The 24,493-nt window shown below is 42.2% G+C and overlaps 1 protein-coding gene across 1 annotated transcript; it reads left to right on the forward strand.

Moving 5' to 3' along the window:
• Positions 1–1,606: 1,606 nt before the first annotated feature.
• LOC310875958 (uncharacterized protein) lies at positions 1,607–23,827 on the forward strand (the record flags this gene model as incomplete). The annotated part of the gene is made up of 7 exons (XM_083789408.1): positions 1,607–1,656; positions 1,764–1,844; positions 2,363–2,692; positions 3,428–3,570; positions 3,710–3,810; positions 3,911–3,985; positions 23,764–23,827. The coding sequence occupies exons 2-7, from the start codon at positions 1,796–1,798 to the stop codon at positions 23,825–23,827; spliced, it is 762 nt and encodes a 253-aa protein (XP_083645534.1). The 5' UTR covers positions 1,607–1,656; positions 1,764–1,795.
• Positions 23,828–24,493: the final 666 nt, after the last annotated feature.

Here is a 24,493-nt window from a genome sequence, read left to right on the forward strand (position 1 = left end):
ACTTAGCCGTGTTTGAGGCCATGTCAGCGGGGGGAGACGGGGGGAGACGGGGAGAGCATGGAACTCGTCACGCGAAAAAAAGAAAACGCAACAGTTTACCGTAAAACTTACACGTCAACTCAATGTCATTGTAACGAAGATTTCCGACCGATTTTTTTTATTTTTTATGATAATTTCACCTAGTATGACGCAGAAAGTTACCTCAAAACAGGTAGCCTTTAGTGCGCTAGCCACTCAGCTTGACTATATGCTAGGTCACGTCAGAGCCTGAGATATAGTCACGTGTCGTTTAAAATCGTTTTCATTCAGACCACGTGATGTTCCTTATCAGCAACGTTAATCTCGGGCCGTGACATCCCCCCTTTAACACAGTTGGAATGTTAAAGAATGTTTTTATTCCACCAGAAAGTCGTTTTAGTGTCATTAAGTCGTTCTAATTGCTTAAACATGTCACTATGTGTAATGTTTTAACGATTGGATTAACCAATGCTAACCAGAAAATAGAGCTTTCCTCTTAAAGTATGCAAATTCCGCTACATTTCCGCTTTTTGTACACAATCGTTTTTTGAAGATAATACTAGTCTTTTACTAACTGGCTAACAGAAATAGCAGAGAAAGAAGTATTAACCATCGTATTTTGTAAAAAGTTTGTTTATTTTCGGTAAAGCTAATGTTCCAGATGGGGGCACTGGTGAATCAGAACAATGGAACATGTTGAAATGGCTTCCTGTTTCCAATAGCAGAAGAAGAACACAATGTAAACATTGTAACATTATGTCACCATAACGTGGCTATTATTAGTTACTTTGGAATGTACCTGCAATGAAAATTAAGGTCATAATAACGCAGATCACATCGATATGTAATATAGCGCGATATGTACTTGTTTTAGCTACAGGATTGATATCAATATAATGCTAAACGTAAGCTAAAAAGCTATCGCGGGGTTGCCAGGTTCTGAGAAATAAGCAACCCGGTATATGAAAACAAGCCCAAAATAAGCGGAAATAGCCAATCTACAACAATACAAATCTTATCCCTGGAGACAAATAATAACAGGCTAATATAGCTATTTTATTTGTAGGCTACTCATCTGGAACATTTACATAGGCCTGATCTAATAAGGGTCCACTTGGTTACCAACTCTCCATAATCAACTACACTTTAAAAACAAGCCCAAATAATCAACTACACTTTATTTTTTGTCAAATAAATTTTTAGTAACAGGTTATAAATTATTATAAAATTGGTACAGTAGGCCTATGCATTATTTTTCTTTAGAAACAAGGCCAACTAATTATAATAAGCAGACATGGCAACACTGCTGGTTGAATAATGGAGGAATGAAGGAAAACAGCGCCCCCTAAAGTCATAGATCACTGCTGAAATCTTTGAAGGGGGAATGCACTAATTTGGGAATTCTGGTTCAACAAGTTTCAAATGGTCATATCTTCTTAATTTCCCCCCCAATTTCAATGAGCAATACATCATATGAAAGGTTACAGTGTGCAGTTTCATAATATGTAAAGAACTGAAAAATGACCATGGCCCCCTTGTATATTAAACCACTGGCACTGGTCACATATATTTATGCTTTTTCAGTCTTGACAAAGAATGTCAGACCGAGGAGAGTTGAGGCCGAGGACATTTATAGAAGTGATTCACCTTACGTGTAAAAGTATTTTAGAGGTCATTTCAAAGTACTTTGGTCTGGTTGGGTTTAGCTAACGGCATTTACTCTTATCTTGTTTTTGTCTTAACAGGGAGAAGGCCTTTCAGAGCTGTTGCTGTGGTGATGCTGTGTCTTATACTGATGGGTGGCAACATAGCCCAGGCTGTGTACTGTGAGTATTACATGTCACTAAACTACCACATCACTCACTCAGGGAGTTTGTTGCCTAGCTGTGTCTTATACTGCTGGTTGTGATCATAGGCCTGGGCGTGAGTATTACATGGAGTTTGTTGCCTGACATTTTCTAGCTGTGACAACTATTAAGGCCTTGTTTAAATAGCAGAAGTCTTGCGCACATCCAGTTCCTCGCTGGTGCTGGACAAAGGTAGATGCATACAGGAAACAATTAAGGCCACCACAGCTTTAACCCAAAATGTTTACTTTTTTATTATTATTATCATTTATTTATTTTCGTAATCAAATTCATTGTTTCTTTTTGTATTATTGCATGATATGCATCGGAAAAGTATGATGAATAAAGTAGTGTTGACAAGTGACAATGCACATGAAAAAAGGATAATTAACAACGTTGAGATTTTCTTCTCAAATAAAGTGTTCCACCACAGATGCTTGACCTCATCATGAACAGTAGCGATAACTGTCTTTATCATCCATTTCTGTCCTTCGCAGATCGTTCACCCTGCAGTAACATCATGGCCAACGACACCCTGGTACATGATCATAACACGCTGAAGTCCAACTACCAAACTCTGAGCTTGGAGAATACCAAACTGACACAGGAGAAGAACCAGCTAAAGTCCGTCAACACCGACCTGAAGCAGGAGAAGAACCGGCTAAATTCCGTCAACACCGACATGACGAAGGAGAAGGACCGGCTAAAGTCTGTCAACACCGACCTGACGCAGGAGAAGAACCAGCTAAAGTCCGTCAACACCGACCTGACGCAGGAGAAGAACCATCTTCAAAGTGAAGTAAACCAGCTGAAGACACAGACAGCAGGTGAGAGAAGATACAAAATAACTTAAATAATATCATTGATATTTTAATTATTATCTGGGACATAGAGGTAGAGATTCTGAGTAAGCTCATCACTGCTGGTGTATGACAACTATCATAGAACAATCATTATTCTTAAGATGCACGTCACCCGTTTTCAAGCTCATCTTTATATAATATATCGGCGTCACTAATGCTCATTATAACATGGCATAATTTGTCTATGTGGACAGTTCAGAAACCTGCCTACCAATGACATCATCAAGGGGGATGGCTGCTGAAATAGATTTAATATTAATAATCTAAATATATAAAGTATAACTAAATCTGTCAAATAAATGTAGTGGAGTAAAAACTACAATATTTGTAGTAGTAGGAAGTAGGTGTAGCCCCCATGCAGCCGAGACCCAGCCTGCAACAGTCCTGCTAATCGGGCTCAGGCTCAGCCCTGTTGGCACGGTAGGCTGCACGGAGCCCCGCCCCCGGGTTCAATCCACGCTTCCGCGTAATGCGACATAGGCCTACCACAACATTTAAATATTTAATTAACTAAGTAAAAATAAGTACAAATACCAGAAAAGTTTACTTGAGTAAATGTGTGGAGTAGAAAACACCATAATAGATGAATAGTTTTGCCTCCACTCCTCTACATCTCTGACTACTATTAGTATTACAACTATGTGTTCATTATCAGTACATTGAAAATCCATCAGTAAATCTCCTGTTTGATGTTTTTAGACAAGTCGTGTCCCAGTGGATGGAAGAAGTTTGGACGCAGCTGTTACTACATAACTACTGGAGATAAATCATGGCAGGAAGGTAGAGACGAATGTCGGAGTCTAGGAGCTGATCTGGTGGCCATTAACAGTAGAGAAGAACAGGTTAGTTGTGTGTGTGCGCGCGCGTGCGTGCATGCTCAAATTGTCCACATAGTTGCATGTGACCTAATTCCATGATTATAGTGAAGAAGTGAATGTATTGGATACACAATTAATGATTAAATAATGTACAAATAATCAGGTATTCATCAATGGATTGAGTGGTGTTGGTCAGTCATGGATTGGTCTGACCAGGACTGGGCGCAGCTGGACGTGGGTGGATGGAACACCACTGACAACACAGTGAGACATTCAACATGTTTTTATATTGAAATTCTATCAAAGTCACTGTATGTGAGTGACTGAGTGCATGTGGTTCAATACATTGTTGTTTATTGTGCAGGTACTGGGCCCGTGGATATCCCAATGACGATGGAGACTGTGCAGAGTTATTTCACTGGACTGACCCTGGAGAATGGTATAATACGTTATGTTCATATAAAAGGGCATCAATCTGTGAGAAGTGATGGTTTTCACTTCATTGATCAAACTGCAGCTCAGTGTTTCTGCTACAGTAGTAATTAGTAGGGATGCACCGAAAGGGAAATTCTTGGCCGAAACCGAATACCGAATATAGGAAACAGTTGGCCGAAAACCGAATACCGAATAGCCGAATACATCTTTGTTGTAAAGCTACCTGATTATGGCAAAATACATGATTATGGAAAAACCTAACTTAAATAATAAACACTTATGGGTCCATTAAAAAAACATCTAATTAATTGGAGGCTTTGTGATGAATTAATCTCAATTAATCACATTTTAATCGCATATCAATAGGCCTATTTGACCTGAGCAGTGAGCTTTTTTTTCTACATAATCATAGGCAATAAAACAAGTAGTAATAATAATAGTGATAATAATATTATTTATATAATGCTTCTCTGAGTACTTAAAGATGCTTTTCAAGGGGAACATGAGAAAACAAATAAAAACAACTTTATTAGGGAAAAACTAAGACTATGGAATAAAATAAATGAAAGTGGAATGGGATAGCTGGGGAAAGTAATATTCAAGAGGTGGGTTTGAACTTGTGGACACTGAAACTAAACACGGGCAGACGCAAGGATAATCTATGATTCATTTATAATGGAAACCAGCAACATGTTGATGCAAAGACGTGTAGCTGCTCCAAATGATATTCCCATTCGTCTTTGTGTCTGCCCGTGTAAACGCATCGAGTGTGAGGGGTTTAGTTGGGGAACGGATTGAAAGTAGGCTACTATAGTGTTATTAAGGAGGACTCCTTCTAACGATATGGACCAGAGCTAAACTAATGTTAGCTCCCATGCTAGCTAGTAGCTACCCTAGTCAGACAACACCACCACCATCCAGATCGGGTGGAAGGCAGCTGCTGATATCACTTTGCTTGTGCCCGTGGATGGGAAATAAGATTTAAAAGGCTATGGAAGCGTGAATGAAAGCACAGATGTGTGCAGTAAAGTTGTGTCGGACTCGGATCTGTCTGCATTCCGTCTGCTGACTGCTGCGTGTGTTGTGTGAGTGACTGTCTTAAAGAGCGTCATAAGCATGCGCCCTTCCTGCGCTGGAAGTAGCAGATCTACAAGTTATCTACCCGTCGCAATGCACAGCACTTTGGGCTTGTACATCTGTGTTTTTCCCGCAGTTTAGTTGAATTATATCGATTCACAACTTTAGGACCACTACTACTATTCGGTGATATTTTTCGGCTTATTTGAGCCGAAACCGAATAGGCCGAAAATACATTTTTAGCCATTTTCGGCCGAATATTTTCGGTGGCCGAATTTTCGGTGCATCCCTAGTAATTAGTAGTGAAGATCATATAAACCCAAACATTTAAGTACAAACAGTGGTGGAAAAAGTACTTTCTACTTAAGTAAAAGTATCAATACTGGAGAATTCAAATACTATATGTTGCAAGTAAAAGACCGGAATTCAAAATGCACTTGAGTAAAAGTACAAAAGTTCTGGCATTAAGATTTACTTAAAGTACCAAAAGTACTCATTATGTAGAATGTCTATCATTTCAAGTTTTCAAATGTCAGAAAATAGCAGATCTACAAGCTCTCAATGCGTCAGACTCACAATAATGTTAGCTAGTAGATCAAATTATAGAAATGTATATTGGGCTGACGTTACTTGTTACTGTAATAATAATAAAAATGTACAAAGTAACTAGTAACTAAAACAAATAGTTGAGTAAAAGTACAATATTAGGATCTGAGATATAGTGGAGTAGAAATAATTATAGTATTTGAATTGGAAATAATCAGCAAAGTACAAATACAGCAACATTGTACTTAACCCCTTTTGGTGTAAGCATCTGCTATTTTTCAATAGCTAAAGCATAACATTATGCTTTAGCTATTGAAAAATAGCAGATCTACAAGCTCATAGCGAGCTTGTAGGTCTGCTATTTTTGAAAAATTGAAGAACGACTGACATAGAAACATAGCTTTTTCAGAAAACTGTCAGGATGTAAAATACCTTTTTAGAATCTGATCTCAGGTCAGAATGAAAGTCAGTGAAAGTCTCAATTACTTTAGACCACTGAGTACAAACTGTTGTAGCCATAACCACTTTAACCAATTTAAGCATGTGTCATTTTAGATCCAAGCGTTAAAAAATAGAAGATATTCAAGCTGTCACAGCTTGGTGCCATGTACGCTGACGCTACGCGAGCTTGTACATCTGCTATACAAGTGAGCTTGTACATCAGTAATTTTCACAAGTGTTGCCTCTTTCTTATGTTATAGCATAGTTTGTTGAAAAGGAAGGGATGTCCGCACAACTGTACGGACAACCCTTCCTTTTCATTGTACGTATATTTCTTTTTCAGCACCTGTAGAATTTCTGCAGATGTGCGTGCTTCCTGTTGGCTCCTCCTATCTATAGTATAGTTTGTTGCATTCGTTTTGATGCAGTAAGTGCTTTTTTGTAATTATTTTATTGGTATTTTTCAATTTGCTGTCATCTGTGGACGGTACCCCCCAGGGGATCCTGACCCACAGGTTGGGATCAACTTTAACTACTTGAGTCCCTATAAAATAGCCGCTCTAAGCTCAGAGAGCGTGTTTTGAGTTTGTACATACGGTATGCTATGCTTTTTGAACATTTTTATATTTCTGGAGTAATATGTGTTTAGTGTATGAATATTCATGAATATGTTTAAAATGTATTCTGTGTGGAGTTTGCATGTTCTCCCCGTGTCCCCTAGGGTAGGAGGAACCCTCACAAAAAACATGCAGTAATCCTGGTCTCTAAACTGCCTCCCCCTGGCCAGCCGGGGCGCCTGATGGAGGGGAAAGGAACTGGTTGGAATAACGTGTTCCTTCCACGCGCTACGTCCAACCAGGGAAACTCCCCCCTGTCAGGTGTAAAGGAGCAACTTGGACACTCATGCAAGAAGGAAGCATGAGTTCAAGTCCGTTGCTCTCCCCAGGTTAGCGGAGGATGTGTAGAGCCCAGGATCACATTAGATAATTGACACAGGGTGAAAAATGGGTTACAAAATTGTGGGATAAAATTTAAAAAAATAAATAATGTATGAATATGCATGAATAATGTTGTTCAGATGTTCAGCTAGCAGAGCAGGTTGAAAGATCTTAAAGGGATAGTTCACCCCAAAAAAATCTCTTTATTTAGGGCAGTGATTTTTACTGATTAATTTCGAATTAATTAATTACAGAAAAAAGAGAACGCAAATGTACACATTTTAATCACGCAGTATTGTGCAGTTTGAAAGTATTGTCTTTTTAATACGGAAGGTCCTTCATAGGCTACCTATCCTGAATATATTCCTATAGTTGTTGCTACAAAGTTGCACTGATCTGTTCAGTACCACCTTGATAAAACAATAAACTATATTGTGTTGCTTAAGCTTATGTATTTATTCACTATTTATTGATTGACACGTATTCCAAGGAAGCCATTTCCTTAAATTGTGTACATTGCTTTAAAGAAGATGAGTTGTTTGAGAGGTTTCAAGGTTTCAATCTGATCTCAGGTCAGAATGGGTTAAAGAAGATGAGTTGTTTGAGAGGTTTCAAGCCAGCATCTAAACATCTAAAAGAAAAATCACACCCGTGTGACGTGAGGGGAGCTCTTATCAATCAGACATCCTCATGCCGGCCAATAACAATTTGCGTCCTCACTTTAAGCTTCAATATGTACTTTGCTCAGCCAATCAAAGCATTGCTATATGGGGTGATCAGCCAATCACAAGCCAATGTTTGTGTTCACCCAAACCCGGAAAGCTGGGCATAGGAGGGGCTAGCTCCCCTCAAAGACTCAAAAATAGAAGACCTACAATATGAGCTTGTAGATCTGCTATTTTTCAATAGCTAAAGTATAACATAATGCTAAGGGGTTCGCGCCCAGATTGGGTTCCATTTTCAACCTGGCAAACCCTCCCATTGGGCATGTCATTAAAGTAATTAAATTTAAAGGAAACTGACACAAAAGTGCAAAAGCTTCTCAAATTAATTTCACTTTTGTAAAAATACAAAATATAGGTCAAAAGCTATGCTAATCAGTGTGGTCTAGGACAGTGGTTTTCAACGAGTGGTGCTTGAGGGGGCTCCAGCCAGGTCGGACTCCCCAGCTAAACGATGGAGAGTTGGTAACCAAATGGACCCTTCCGGGTAGAGTTAAATTATTGTTAAACATCTGCATAACTATACCCCAGCAAGCCAAATGACGTCATGATGACGTCCTCCGGTGACGTCCATTTGGGTCCATTTGGGTCCATGTGTACACTCTGAGTTACAGACCTGTAATGGTCCATTTGGTTCCATGTGTACACTCTGAGTTACAGACCTGTAATGGTCCATTTGGTTCCATGTGTACACTCTGAGTTACAGACCTGTAATGGTCCATTTGGGTCCATTTGGTTCCATGTGTACACTCTGAGTTACAGACCTGTAATGGTCCATTTGGTTCCATGTGTACACTCTGAGTTACAGACCTGTAATGGACCATTTGGTTCCATGTGTACACTCTGTTACATACCTGTAATGGTCCATTTGGGTCCATTTGGTTCCATGTGTACACTCTGAGTTACAGACCTGTAATGGACCATTTGGTTCCATTTGGTTCCATGTGTACACTCTGAGTTACAGACCTGTAATGGTCCATTTGGGTCCATTTGGTTCCATGTGTACACTCTGAGTTACAGACCTGTAATGGACCATTTGGTTCCATTTGGTTCCATGTGTACACTCTGAGTTACAGACCTGTAATGGTCCATTTGGGTCCATTTGGTTCCATGTGTACACTCTGAGTTACAGACCTGTAATGGACCATTTGGTTCCATTTGGTTCCATGTGTACACTCTGAGTTACAGACCTGTAATGGTCCATTTGGGTCCATATGTACACTCTCTCAGAGACTTTGTTGATAATGAGCAACTTTCGGTCAACAAACCAGTCATGATGTTTACGTATATTGCATATTATATAAATGAATAGAAGATCAGTCAGTCTATCATATGATTCTAAAGTAAATGGCATGAAAAGCTACTATAGTGTAACCGCATACGGCCTGTTTTGAAACCGAATATACAAAAGATATGTTGACACTACTGTTCTTTCACTTAAAGGAGGAAACTGATGACAAAAAGAGAGAACTATGACTCATTTCGACATCATGTCGACATATCCGTGGTGCAATAGATCATATCATGGAGATGCATGCGGTCCGGTACGCTCTTAACCCATTTAGACCTGAAGACATTTCTGCAAATGTCTTCTAAATCCTGACAGTTTTCTGAAAAGCCTATGTTTCTATTTTTCAAGTTTTTCATGTCAAGGACCCCAAAAATATATGTAATTGGCCGCCGACCCGCATCTGAAAATATGTTGTTCTAGGGACCCCCCATGAAGCAAAGATTGAGTTAAAAACGATCGCTCTGACAGAATATATATTCAAAGATTTGCACCACATTTTCACGATTTCTCAAAAATAGCAGACCTGTAGGGTTTATTTTATTTTATTTAACCCATTTTGACCCGAGATCAGATTCTAAAAATGTCTGTTTGAAAATTGCAGTTAAAAAAAAAGCTATGTTTCTATGTCAGTCATTCTTTGATTTAAAAGAAAATTAGCAGACCTATGAGATTGTAGATCTGCTATTTTTCAATAGCTAAAGCATAACACAATGCTATCACCAAAAGGGGTTCCCAAAAAGTACACATGGTCAGAAATATTGATAACCTTACATTTTATGAAACCAATGCACCATTTTCCCTGATTGCACCTCGCTGTCTCTCCTGGAAAGTGTTGAAATTGGTTATGTCTTTAGTTGACTAAGGAATAAAACAAAAACTTTGTGTTTGTTGCATTATTTCCATTTTTGGGGGGTTTTTTGGCTTGTGTTGCGTCTGTAAATAAATAAATAAATAAACTGGTGACACCATTTATGCAACGACATTTTGCCATAATGTTATCTAAGTCTGCATGGCTTTTATTCTACAAAGGCATATTAAAATAGCTTGGCCTTTAGAAGTTGTAAGAAATAATAATTGCATTGTATAGTGACACTTTAAGAAGACTATTGTGTTTTAATTAATATCTTTAATGATTTAGAAGACATTTGCAGAAATGTCTTCAGGTCTAAATGGGTTAAGAGCGTACCGGACCGCATGCATCTCCATGATATGATCTATTGCACCATGTTTTCAGTCTTACAGGGTTTAGCGTGACTCCGCAGTCATACTGTTTAGTAATAGTACAACGTAAACATTAGAGACTGTACGATACTTTAAAACAGTTGTACATGTTGCACATGCACACATTCCTAAAAATTGCTGATATTCGCGCCACCCTCGTTGAAAACAATGTATTTCAAACTCCCAGCTACTTATACTGTACTCTACTGTATGGTGCATTGGTGCATTATTTTATACAGCGCCTTTATCTAAGGCGCTTTACATAGATTGTGCATTACATTCACCCATTCATTCACACACACAATCATACATCCGATGGCGGCGGAAACCATGCAAGGCACCAACCAGCACATCAGGAGCAATTAGGGGTTCAGAGTCTTGCTCAAGGACACTTTGACACTAACTCTGGGGGAGCCCACAGGGTTCGAACTGGCAACCTTGCGGTTCACCATCCGGCCACTCTACCCCCTGAGCCACCGCCACCCCTATGTACTCGTACTGTACTGTACGCGTAGTGTACTGTACCATTATGTACTTGTACGGTACTGTACTCTGTACTCATACTGTACTGTACTCTAGTCTGTACCCAGCGGTATTTGCAGCTGTTGAGACCTCGTACTCATACATACTGTACATAGTCCTCGTTATCATATATAGAGACAGACAGACGTACTGTACCGTCACTGTGTACTGTACTCTTACTGTACTGTCTATATGTTTATTGTCTTTAGTTACAGAGCTCAGTATATGAAGTTCAACAGCAAGCAACACTTAGGATCAGTGGTATTGCAGCTGTTGAGGTCTCGTAATCACACATACAGTAGGCCTCGTGCACATAGACATATCATGCTCATACATACTGTACATACATACATACATGCATACATACGGTACAATATGCGGTCTAGTCTAACTTGGACTCAGGGGGGTGGACGCCTCTGCCTTGCATAGTCCCCAGTGAATAGGCAGTTTGCCCTTCACTGGTAACCCTATTTTGGAAATATTTTTAAATATATGAAGGTATTGTGGGCTGGGCCTTTTTACAAAAAGGCCCCCCTTTTAAATACATACACACATACTATACATACCTACATACATACATCTCGGAAGTTGAAGCAGTTTTTAAGGACCCACTTTTAGGCCAGTGCAACAGAGCATGCTTTTGCCTTTTTTTAAACCCTACCCATTTTAACCAAATACATACATACATACATACATGCACCGCTCAAAAAGGTGGAAGGTTACCAATATCTTTGGCAGAGTCTGTGTGTACAGTACAGTACAGTACAGTACAGTACATGACGCATGAGCAGTATGCACTGATGGCTGTATACTATTAAATATGCATCTTCCGTGATCGCAATTATCTTAAACGATCAGAAGGTTGTAATTCTATCAAACAGGCGTCTCTCTCTGTGTGTGTGTGTGTGTGTGTGTGTGTGTGTGTGTGTGTGTGTGAGTGTGTGTGAGTGTGTGTGTGTGTGCGCGCAACTCCATCAGGTTGAAGGAATACAACATTTAACACATGCTATCGTAAATCAAAGCAAAATAATTCCATGCTGGCGTTAACATTAACATTGCGTTGGCTTTATTTATGAGCCTTTCACACTCGGAGGGCCTATCTTCATAGGAATCGTGTTAATTCATTCAGAACGCGAACCCCCTTTTGGTGTTTCGAAGCATTGTGTTATCTTCTTTCAGAGAGAACGTTTTTTTAACTAAAATCTTTACTTCTGGGAGGGGGGGTCCCTAGAACTACATATTTTCAGATGGGGGGGGGGGGGGTCAGCGGCCAAATACGTATATAATTGGGGGTCCTTGACATGAAAAGGTTTGAGAATGACTGACTTAGAAACATGGGTTTTTTTCAGAAAACTGTCACGATTTAGAAGGCATTTTGTAGAACCGTCCTCAGGTCTAAATGGGTTAATTCATCAACAAGAGTTGGGTTGGCCCAAACGGGCCTTGTCAGTCCAATCCGTTCTGTGTACGCGCGTCGTCATGTCTGGTGCTAGATCAACATGCGTTTCTGTGTCACTCCCAGTCCTGGCTTAACCCATTGAGACCCATGAGGACCTATTCTACAAAAGGTTCTTCTAAATCCTGACGGTTTTTCCTGAAAAAACCTCATGTTTTTCTATGTCAGTGGTTCTCAAACATTTTCATGTCAAGGAGCCCCCCAAAAAATATAATAATTGGCGGCCGACCAACATCTGAAAATATGTATAGTTCCAGGGACCCCCCCCCCCCCCCTCCAGAAGTAAAGATCTGAGTTAAAAACGTTCGCTCTGAAAGAATATATATTCAAAGATTTGCGCCACATTTTTACGATAAAAAAATAAATAGCAGATCTACAAACTACGAGCTTGTAGATGTGCTATTTTTCAACATAATGCTTAAAACACCAAAAGGGGGTTCCCGTACTCAATGTCTTAATTTGGTTAAAAGGGAAGGAGTAAATCATTTTTTCTCTCCCCCCCCCCCCCCGACCGTAAGGGTTTGAACGTATTGGGAGTAAAACCCCCCGTAAACATGCACCCCTATAACACACAGGCCCACACACCAATCATTGATCATTGTCTCAGAGGAGGAGAGAGAGTGCACGGCAGTATATGGTGTGTGTGCGTTTCCAATTATTTTCTCCACACGCGCAAACAAACAATGGACAATGTGTACACTACACACACACACACACACACACACAGATGCGTGAATAGTATGTGTGTGTTCAATCATACCACGCATACGTTTAGTCGTACACATATTACGCTACACTCACATGCATGTTTGTACACATGTAGGGATGGGAGTCACTGGTGCAGACACTGTTTGTACCAGTGAGTGAGTGAGTGTCTCTCTCTCGCTCTCTCAATATTGTGCTCAAATAAAAAGCATCATTTATGCATATACTGTAGCTGCGCAACAGTATTCACACCGAAAATAGCAGAGGAGACAGCATCAAGGCCCGCCAAAATACATTTTAGTCGACTAAATCACCTGTAGATTTAGTCGAACTAAATATAATAAGATTTTAGTCTACTATGACTATGACTAAAATCAAAATTTGCTGCCAAAAACAACACTGCTATGAACACATGTACACAGATTTTGACAAAAATCTGTGTATTGTGCGTAGTGTACACTGCAAAATCAATAGTGTTAATTGAATGTAGAAGTGGCCCTTACGAGGTCCAAAGTGGCTAAGTGGGTGAGGGGCTGAGGGCCCCTGGCAGCTCTCAGTTCTTACCGTTGACGGTAGACGCCTCATTCGCCGTTGCAGTTCATTGGAGAGACATGTATCTTACGGAGGCCGCCATAGAGCGTCGCAGTCCCGCCCCCATAGACCGTCTGCTGTTACTGGATGGGTGTCCACACCAGAGCCTTAGATATAGACAGAGTTACGAAAAACAGTGTTCACTTCATGTGGCTTCAGTCCAATGGAGGCTCTCCTACATAGACTTCTATTGAGCATGGGGACAACCAACTGGGCCAAGTCCTGGACCGGAAGTATAGGCAGGAATGCATTGGACTCAGGGCAACAGCCCAGCTTTAATCATCTTAAATCCCTTTATTTTAGATAGACAAACATTAAAGAGACTTTAGTTGTTACTGTACAATACTTTAAAACAGTTGTCATGTTGCACACATGTGCTTAAAATAGCTCTTATTTGCGCCGCCCCTCGTTGAAAACAATGTATTTCCAACTCCAGCTTGTCTCAGTTCAGGCTGCATGAACAGCGGTCGGTTTCTGCCCCCTCAATGTCGTAACTCTTCTATTAGATGGCTCTGGTCCACTCCACACCAGAGTAATCTAGTAAGAGAGTAGCGACACACTTTGAGGGTGCCTAGTATGGGCTATAGTTCCAAACATTGGAACTATTCCATTGAGATAGAATGAGCACTTCCGCATTCCATTGTTAGTTACAATGGGAGTCGACGACAGCGCTATAGCATCGCCACTCTCTTACTATTCCACTCGGGTCCTCCAACACATCCAGTGCATTCTGTACTCTCTCCTCTCCTCTCCTCTCCTCTCCTCTCCTCTCCTCTCCTCTCCTCTCCTCTCCTCTCCTCTCCTCTCCTCTCCTCTCCTCTCCTCTCCTCTCCTCTCCCCTCCCCCACCCTCTTTCCTTCTCCCTCTCCCTCTCCTCTCCTCTCTCTCCAATCAACTCAGCTCCTTGATGCCGTCTGAACACACACGCATGTGTCATTACAGTGAGTGCACAACTGTACATGACACACACACACACACACACACACACACACACACACACACACACACACACACACCATTTTCATCCAAATAAATTGGCCGTTCTGCACGCACGTGAATGTTATCTACCCCCCCCTGCCCCCCCCCCCCCCCCCCAATACCCAATTTCTGTGCTGATGAAACCATGAATTTACAACACAGATGCGTTCTAAAATGAGCACAGTGTGAGATACGTGTCCATTACAGCGCACTTGATGAGCGATCGCATTGGTTTTAGAATGCCATTATCCCATTTCGGGCGGGTAACTCCTTTTGGTGTTTTTAAAGCATTATTATGTTACACTTTCACTATTGAAAAATAGCAGATCTACAAGCTCGTCGGTGCCGCGCTACGAGCTTGTAGGTCTGCTATTTTTGAAAGAAATCGTGAAAATGTGGCGCAAAACTTTGAATATACTTTCAGAGCAAACGTTTTTAACTCAAATCTTTGCTCCTGGGGGGGGGGGGGGTCCCTGGAACAACACATTTTCAGATGGGGGTCGGCGGCCGAATACATATAATCTTGGAGGTCCTTGACATAAAAATGTTTGAGAACCACGCACTGACATAGAAACATGGGGTTTTTCAGAAAACTGTGTCGGATTTTTAGAAGACAATAATTTGTCGAATCGTGCCCAGGTCTAAATGGGTTATTATTGCAATCACTGTAATCATTTGACCCTCGTTTGGTCATTTCACACAATCGTGCGAGCTTCATGCCATCACATCGTCTCCCGCACGTCTTTGGCGAGGCGAGGGAACGGGAACGGGGATGAATTGATTAGCCCATTTAGACCTGAGGGACGATTCTATACAATTCATGCCTTCTAAATTCTGAAATTCTGAAAAACCCGCCTATATGTTTCTGTCAGTCGTTCTCAAACATATTTCTGGGGATCAAGCTGGACCCCCAGAAATATATGCATTTGGTTTTCAGCAGACCCTCATCTGAAAAAATTAAAACGTTCGAGGGACCCCTCTCCAGAAGCAAAGATATGAGTTAAAAAAAACGTTCACTCTGAAAGAATATATATTGAAAGATTTGCACCCACATTTTAGCGATTTTCCCAATAAATGGCAGATCTACAAGCTCGTAGATCTGCTACTTTTCAATAGCTAAAGTATAACATAAAGCTTAAAAACACCAAAAGGGTTTCCCGTACAGAATGGATTAGGGGGGGGGAAGGGGGGGGGCAGGGGGTTTCAAGGAGATGCCGCTAGAACACTTGGTATTTATTTACCAGAGCCCTGATTACCTTAACAAGAAACATAACACATAATTAATCCAAGAGATTGCCATCAAAAATCCATAAACCAGTAACATGCTTCCTCACTCCATGCCATTAATTATATGCTTGAGGAGCAGATAACAACACACACACCCCACAACAAACACCAGAGGGAGTTCAACAAAACTAATGTGCAACCCAGATTCGGCACTAACAAGGGACTGAATTAATTTCACTCCTATATGCCACCAAAATGTGGAACGAACGCCCTACCACCAGTCATTAAGACATGTGAATCCATTGACTCCTTCAAAACCGCTCTCAAAGGGCACCTATACGGACGGCTGCAATTCTAAACTGGCCTCTGTAAAATCTGAATCCCCCCCCACCCCTTTTCCCCTCACTGTATATGTTTCTTTTCCCTTTTTAACCTGCTCTATGATGATTTCCTGTTTTGACTACATAGTTGTGTATATTCGTGCATCTCTAATTGTTTTGATGAATTGAACATGGTGGGCCCTATTGTAAACAAGTGTAATGCTTTATGGTGTCGTCCACTCACAGTTAACAGTTGTTGTATTGAGTTGTACTTGAAATGTACTGTAATTCTGCAAACTGTTAAAGGACCACTTCACCACTTTTTACCTATCTTCATATAATAGGTCCTCACTAATAATCAGCATTTTTTTTCTACTCTGTGTCTCATAGGAGGGCTGTGGGCAGTTCAGAAACCGTCTTTCAGTGACATCTTCAATGGGGAATACAAGCTAATAAAAACTACAGGCTATCAAGTCCTGAAAAGTTGCAATGCGAAAATGGAAGCCATCGTTCTCACGATAATGAAAATCTAAACATTGTTTAAAAAATAATCTGCCTAATGATGATGTCACTGGAAGACGGTTTCTAAACTGCCCACAGCCCTCCTATGAGACACAGACTGAGTAGAAAAAAATTGTGCCATTTTATCGTGAGGACCTACTGTATTATATGAAGAAAGGTTGAAAAGTGGTCCTTTAATAAATCAATCAATCAATAAAAAAGGAAGGCCGCAATGCACGGAAATAGAAAGGAAGGTGACTAAACAGCCGCCTCCATTATTTTCAATGAACCTATCGCACACCAGCGGCGTCCAACGCGCGCTGACGCCTCGCCTGGCGCACCGATAGAACCAGTTCTATTTTCCAGGCGGCGCCGCGCGGCAACGCGTCGCACCGCGTCGGACGGAGCCGGTGTGTGCTGGGCTTGAATTCGCCTGATTCGCTCTATTTGGTCAAAATCGGTATAATGGTGACGTTACCGCCACCATCAGGACTGGGTATAATACTACAGGATTGCCGTGTTAAAATGAGATAGAGGCCCAGGCCGTAGCGTAACAGTCTGGGCACCGGACTGGTGATCCAGTCGCGGTGTGCCGCGGGTTCGACTCACGGACCCGAAACGGCCTTTACCGCATGTCATCCCCCCATCTCTCTCCCGTTTCCTGTCAGCCTACTTTCTATCCCTTAAAAAATCTATAAAGGCGTAAGCCGCAAAAAAATATCTTAAAAAAAAGAAGAAAAAAAAAGAGATAGTGTGTATGTCACAGATCTTTCTATTAAAAATTTAAATGACGAATTAAACGAATATGAATAGTGCAGGCAGAAGGCAATCAACTGTTAATTAGGCTTGGCCATAAGTTATGAGAAATAATTGCACTGTAGTTGAAACTTCAAGCAGACTATTCTGTGTTCATTAATATCACAGGTGTTTTCAATGGTATGATCACTCGTGCAGTCAATTTAAAAAGAGATAATTACACACTACTTGTTTTGTGCCAATTGTGCGCATCACATTGTACATGGAAAACAGAAGGAGAAACAGAGTGGTCTGTGGAAATTAGAAAATGTTTAATAGCCAAGCTTGGTCAATGTAAAGGTTACTAGGATGGAGCATGAGCTGGTTACCAAGCTACCCCCCTGACAGGATTCCAGACCGTCCCACTCCCAACTTTTTGTGGACGTCATCTGGGATCACATTCTAAAAATGTCTTCTACATCCTGACTGTTTTCTGAAAAAGCTATGTTTCTATGTCAGTCGTAAGCTTTTTAATCATACAACGAGAGATGAATTAAAAGCGTCGTTGATGCAGTTGCTGGTTGGAAGTTAGATTCCTTCTGACGGAACGTTCCGCCACGAGCAGCTAATTGGTTAAGATAATTATGAATCTTTCAATTGATCGATCTCACAAGAGAGAGCATTTCTCAGCACCGACCGCTGCCGATTCAGGAGGAAATAAAAAGACAAAGTTTCACTGCAATATTATAGGCTGCACTATTTTATATTGAAATTATATACATTCGACATTCGAGCCGTCGAATCATTCCGAACCCACATGGTGTTTTAAAAGGAATATTCAAACGTCATTTTTGGCCAATTCTGGGCACTTCACTCAGGCAAGCAAGGCAATTCACTAACACTGTCCCGATGGAACGAACAGCAGAATAAACAGCATAGAATCTAAAGCTGCACATTCAAAAAAATCGACATCAGCACGAATAACATTGAACCTTTCTTTACACTATCCTTTTCTCGTGATTAATATTTAAGGGTACATGGATGTAGGACGAATATAGTTCGTTATTTCTGAGTGATGGATATAACCCATTTTGACCCAAGATCAGATTCTAAAAATGCCTTCTACATCCTGACAGTTTTCTGAAAAAGCTATGTTTCTATGTCAGTCGTTCTTCGATTTGTCAAAAAAATAGCAGACCTACAAGCTCGTAGCGCGACACTCGGTGGCGCGCTATGAGCTTGTAGATCTGCTATTTTTAAATAGCTAAAGCATGACATAATGCTAACACCAAAAAGGGGGTTCTCACCCAAAATGGGATAAATGAGATAGTCAGACGTTTAGACCCCCAGGCATAACTGGTGGAAAAGCGCCAGACCATATATTATATTCCATTTCATTTCATTTCTGCCAACCTGCTGTCTCTTTCTCTGTGGCGTCGGACAAATACTTTGATGCATTATTTTTTTTTTTTTACGTCTTTCAAGGTGCAGTGTTTTAACCCATTTAGGACTGAGGTCGATTAAATAAAAAAAAAGGCTTCTAAATCCTATAATAGTTTTCTGAAAAACCTCATGTTTCTATGTCAGTGGTGCTCAACATTTTTCATGTCAAGGACCCCAAGAATTATCTCTATTGGGCCACGGACCCCCCCCCCCCCCCCCCATCTCAAAATATGCAGTTCCCAAAAGGGGTTCCCGTCCAGAATGGCTTAAAATAAAACTTATCTCCCTCAAGAACGAATGTCTGCCAACAACGTGCGTTAACAGCTTTGTCATTCTGGACACTGTGCTTTGCTTGTTCTTGTCCTAGCCTTGCCGTTGGCAGGGCAGAACTAGACTGGCACAAGAGAGATCACCCTGTCAAAAGGTCACAGCCCCCCCGAAGCACAAACACAGAAAGACAACAGAAATACAACAATGACTGTATATATTTTGTTCTGTCCGTCGACCACCTCTCAACCTCGAAACCGTCGCTTTAGTGTTATAACCCATTTTGGGCGGGAACCTCCTTTTGGTGTTTTTTTAAAGCATTGTGTTATACTTTAGCTATTGAAAAATAGCAGATCTACAAGCTCGTAGCGCGCCACCGAGTGGCGCGCTATGAGCTTGTAGATCTGCTATGTTTTTAAATTTGTGAAAATGTGGCGCAAATCTTATAGAACATTATTCTTTCAGAGTGATCGTTTTTAACTCAAATCTTTGCTTCTGGGGGGAACAACATATTTTCTGATGGGGGGTCGGCGGGCCAATTTCATATATGTTTGGGGGGTTCTTGACATGAAAATGTTTGAGAACGACTGACATAGAAACATAGGGGGTTTTCAGAAAACTGTCATGATTTAGAAGACATTATTTTGTAGAATTGGTCTCTGTCGAAATGGGTTAATTCGCAGAGAATGTGACCGCCGCGTGTCCCGTGATCTTCCCTTTACGGGGGGAGAGAACATGTTGTTCGGGGCGGTGTAGCGTGTCAGACGGCTGGCGTGTAGAGAGCGCTCCGCTCCGGGCTCGACGTATAGCCCTGTCAGCGCGTCCGTCCGTCCCGCAGGTTCAAGTCCCCGATCCCGACGGCCTTTTGCTGCGTCGTCACTCACCATCTCTCGCTCCCCTGTTGTCCTGTCAACCTACTATACTATATCAATATATCTTTAACCCATTTAGACCGAAGGACGATTCTATACAAAATGTCTTCTAACTCCTGACAGTTTTCTGGAAAACCCCATGTTTCCCCAACACTATGTCAGTCAGTCGTTCTCAAACATTTTCATGTCAAGGACCTCCAAAATTATATGTAATTGGCCCGCCGACCCCCCATCTGAAAATATGTAGCTCTCTCTCTCTCCCTCTCTCCCCCCCCCCCTCTCTCTCTCTCTCTCTCTCTCTCTCTCCCCTGCTCTTGCCGAAAACTTTTCAGCTTTGAAGATCTTGTCAGTCTTGTCTCATTCTCTCATTCTCTTGTGTGTGTCGGCTCGCCTCCCTCCCTCCCTCTCTCCCTCCCTCCTCTCTTTCCTCTCTCCCTCCCTCCTCTCTCCCTCCCCTCCATATGAAGGTGATGGATAGGGCCTACGGATGAGTGGGCTGTGAGAGGGGCCATGATGAAGACTGGCCTTGGTGAGGAGGGAGGGAGAGAGGTGTAGAAATGGATGCCAAAGAGGGTGAGAGACAGAGAGAGTGAGGGGGAGAGAGAGAGAGAGAGAGAGAGAGAGAGAGAGAGAGAGAGAGACAGAGACAGAGACAGAGACAGAGACAGAGACAGAGACAGAGACAGAGACAGAGACAGAGACAGAGACAGAGACAGAGAGAGAGGTGTAGAAATGGATGCCAAAGAGGGTGAGAGACAGAGAGAGAGAGACAGAGAGAGAGAGAGAGAGAGAGAGAGGTGTAGAAATGGATGCCAAAGAGGGTGAGAGACAGAGAGAGAGAGACAGAGAGAGAGAGAGAGAGAGAGAGAGAGAGAGGTGTAGAAATGGATGCCAAAGAGGGTGAGAGACAGAGAGAGAGACAGAGAGAGAGAGAGAGAGAGAGAGAGAGAGAGAGAGAGAGGTGTAGAAATGGATGCCAAAGAGGGTGAGAGACAGAGAGAGAGAGACAGAGAGAGAGAGAGAGAGAGAGAGAGAGAGAGGTGTAGAAATGGATGCCAAAGAGGGTGAGAGACAGAGAGAGAGAGAGAGACAGGTGTAGAAATGGATGTCAAAGAGGGTGAGAGACAGAGAGAGAGAGACAGAGAGAGAGAGAGAGAGAGAGAGGTGTAGAAATGGATGCCAAAGAGGGTGAGAGACAGAGAGAGACAGAGAGAGAGGTGTAGAAATGGATGCCAAAGAGGGTGAGAGACAGAGAGAGAGAGAGAGAGAGACAGAGAGAGAGAGGTGTAGAAATGGATGCCAAAGAGGGTGAGAGACAGAGAGAGAGAGAGGTCAAGGGTACAGAGTTCTAATCCCATGGCAGCTTGTTTCTCTTTTCTACATTTTATTGCAGAGGTCAATGATTTCACACATTGATATATACTGATATTAACAGGGCTGCACACAACTTTTTTGGTCTAGTACTCAGAAGAGCACCTGGAGGAGTTGCTTGGTGCTCCTAAAATGCGGCGACCCGTCTCGCCGGATGGATAAAAGAGGGATGAATAACTTATAGCAAAACAATATTTATTGGATGAGTGGGGAGTCAATGGAGGGTATTGCAACTCTAGATTTAGCCCTAGAATGGCTCTTGTTGTAGATTCATCCCATTATTAAAAATATATAAATTTGCTAAAATCTAGGTCCATGTGTGTGGTCCAGCCCTATGGAATGCATATTATAATAAAAACAAGTTAACAACTTAAGGATAATATGATATGAGCATCAAAGCAATATTTAGATTTTGTATTATTTTGTATTTAAATAACCAATCTACTAGCTCACAACGTGTTGTGACACGTTGTGAGCTTGCAGATCAGCTATTTTTTTAACATGCGACACATCGTACGGCGAATCATACATCAGGCTTCCCTAGTTCCCTTTTGTTTTTAGATGAGGCGACGTACGTAGTCAGACAGTCAGACACACACACATGGCTCCTCTGTGAAAAAAATAAACAGTGTACACTACCCGACTTTACGATAATAAGGGACAGTATGTCGAGACACGGTGTTCATGTTGGGCAGCAGCAGTGCCAGTCCGCAATGCTTTAAACTCTTCCCACTCCACTATGTCGGAACTAAAACCTTAGTACCCGTAAAAAGTCGGTGGCCGGTGCCTAGGCTGTGATAGACGCTAATATGGTTTCTGCCTCGGATTCGGGTTTTGAGACGGCATCGCACACGAGCAACCATGCTACTCCAACAGCCGGAAAACAAACACAAGCACAGCGGCAAATGGGAAGAGTGCAAAGCATCCAAAGCATGACCTTTTACACCGGGGACTACAGTAGTTTGCTATCTGAAACGGAGAAGAGAAGACGAAACTATTTGTGTAAGGTTTTCCTGTCAACCGCCCTCCGCCTCCTCCCAGGCTCCTAGCACTCAGAAAGAAGCATGGATCCTCCCCCTTATGAGTAAGGACGCGCTGTGATTGGGCCAGTAGCCACTTTGAGTGGCAGTCGGTGGGAAATGCTCTCGCCACAACATTTTCTAGTATTCTGGCCATAATAATCATTCTGGGCGGCCCCAGCTGTTGGTACGCAGAAGCGCTTCCCGGCGCTTGATTGACAGCGCATTTTTAATTTTTACCGCGCATGCGCACCTGCGCACCACTTATGTGCAGCCCTGGATATTAATGTATTCTCTCCGACGACCTCCTCTTCCATTTATTTACAATTACATTATTCCGTTTTCTTTTTAAGATATTTTATTTTTTTGTCGCTTTCAGCCTTTATATTTTTTATAGAGGGACAGACAGTAGGCTGACAGGAAATGGGGGAGAGAGAGATGGGGAGGGAGTGACATGCAGGGATCGGGAGTCGAACCCGCGGCACACTGCCAGACTCAAGACTACCGGCCAAGGTGCCTGGACCGCTGAGCCACGGCCCAGGCCTTTTTAAAGATATTCCTTGGTCTCTTTCTGCCTCTTTATTGAGAGATGGTAAACTGACAGGAAAAACAAGATAAGAGATGTAGACATCAGTCTCACAAATGAACCTTCTTGCCATTTGACCCTTTTCACCCGTCCATCCCGGGGCTTAGGTTGCAACCGCTGGAGCACCTCCAATGCCCGTTCATAGAGCAGCGCTGTCATCAGGAACCTGCCCTTGGGCTACGGCGTCCTCCTGTCATATCAGAGAGCTCTGCTCGTGTCGGAACCCCAGGGGCTCATCCAGTGATGGAAGTATATGAGAGCCGTCATCCCACAGGCTCCAGGCCAGGGGACGAGGGGTCAAGGAGCTCCCCGAGCGCCCACTCCGACCACTCTAAATGGAATCTCCTTTAGGCTCTCCCCGGGGAATACCTCACTTCCTGGGCCGCGGTCGGGGGGGGGGGGGGCAGCAGCGAGCCGCCTGGGCTGCGTGAAGCGTTGACGGCGGGCGGGGGGACCAGAATGTGGCGTATTTATGGCTGCTAATAGAAAATCATGGCCCATTACTATTTGATTATCACCCCGAGATCCATGTGTTTTAGAGGCACGACCACCGCCGTCGGGATGTTGGAGAGAGATTTACGGCCGAGGCGAGAACGAAAGACTCGAAAACAGAATTGTTCATTCAATATTAAAGCATTTCTCGTTGGCGTTTGTACAAAACGGACGATGTTCCATCATGTTTGATCTCTCTCTCTCTCTCTCTGGATCCCCTACCTGGAGGTGTGTGTGTGTGCGTGCGTGCGTACACTATCTCGTGTGTGTGCGTGCACCGCCCGTGGTGCCTGTGGGGAAACAGAATGAGCATTTTGTTAATGTATTTCCTTCTCTGTCTTTGGGTGTTCATCAAACGTGTCTCTGTGGACATGGTTCTATGCAACATGTCGTCGTCCCCCGTCCCCCCTGTCTCTGTGGACATGGTTCTATGCAACGTGTTGTCTATTCCACTCCGTCAGGTGCCACCTGGTCACGGCCATACAGGCTCAGGGAAGGGAACCCACACCCTTCATAGTCTTCTAACTCTCTCTCTCCTCCACATCCGCTCATTGTCTGTCTCTTGATCTAACTGTCAGGACGGCCTTTACTGCATGTCACTCCCTCCCCATCTCTCTCTCCCCCATTTCCTGTCAGCCTACTGTCTGTCCCTCTATAAAAAAATAAAGGCTGAAAGCTCTCTCTCTCTCTCTCTCCAACTGCAAACATAACTGAACAGAGAATTTCTATAATAAGTTATAAATGAATCCATATCAATTAATTGAACATCGGGTTGCTGTGGGCAATGCAGTCAGTCAGGTAAGGTCATTTTGACCTTATTCGCACCAAGAATCAAGAGTGGTTTTTATATCGCTGTATTTTCTTTATAAAATAAATTCAATATTGTCCGTCTATATAAAACTCTTTCCACTGAGTGAGGGTTTGCTCCCTATCTACAGTAAATACACCATAAAGCCGAATTCCATCAGAATTAGAAGAATTGTGATCAGCTAATAATGTTGTTGAGTTGACCCAAATTACACTATTCACACCATGAAATTAATTTGACCCAACGTTCCCTGTCAGAATACAGAACATTCAGCATTCATATTTTGTGTGATATTTTGTGCAATGTAAAGTCCACTGCAGGCCGCTACATTTGATTTACAAAATGTGGAGCGCCTCCTTATATGTGCCCAAAATAACAGATCT

The sequence above is a fragment of the Protomyctophum parallelum genome, assembly GCF_964188405.1.
Source record: "Protomyctophum parallelum genome assembly, chromosome: 18".
In the NCBI taxonomy this organism is placed as follows: Eukaryota; Metazoa; Chordata; class Actinopteri; order Myctophiformes; family Myctophidae; genus Protomyctophum; species Protomyctophum parallelum.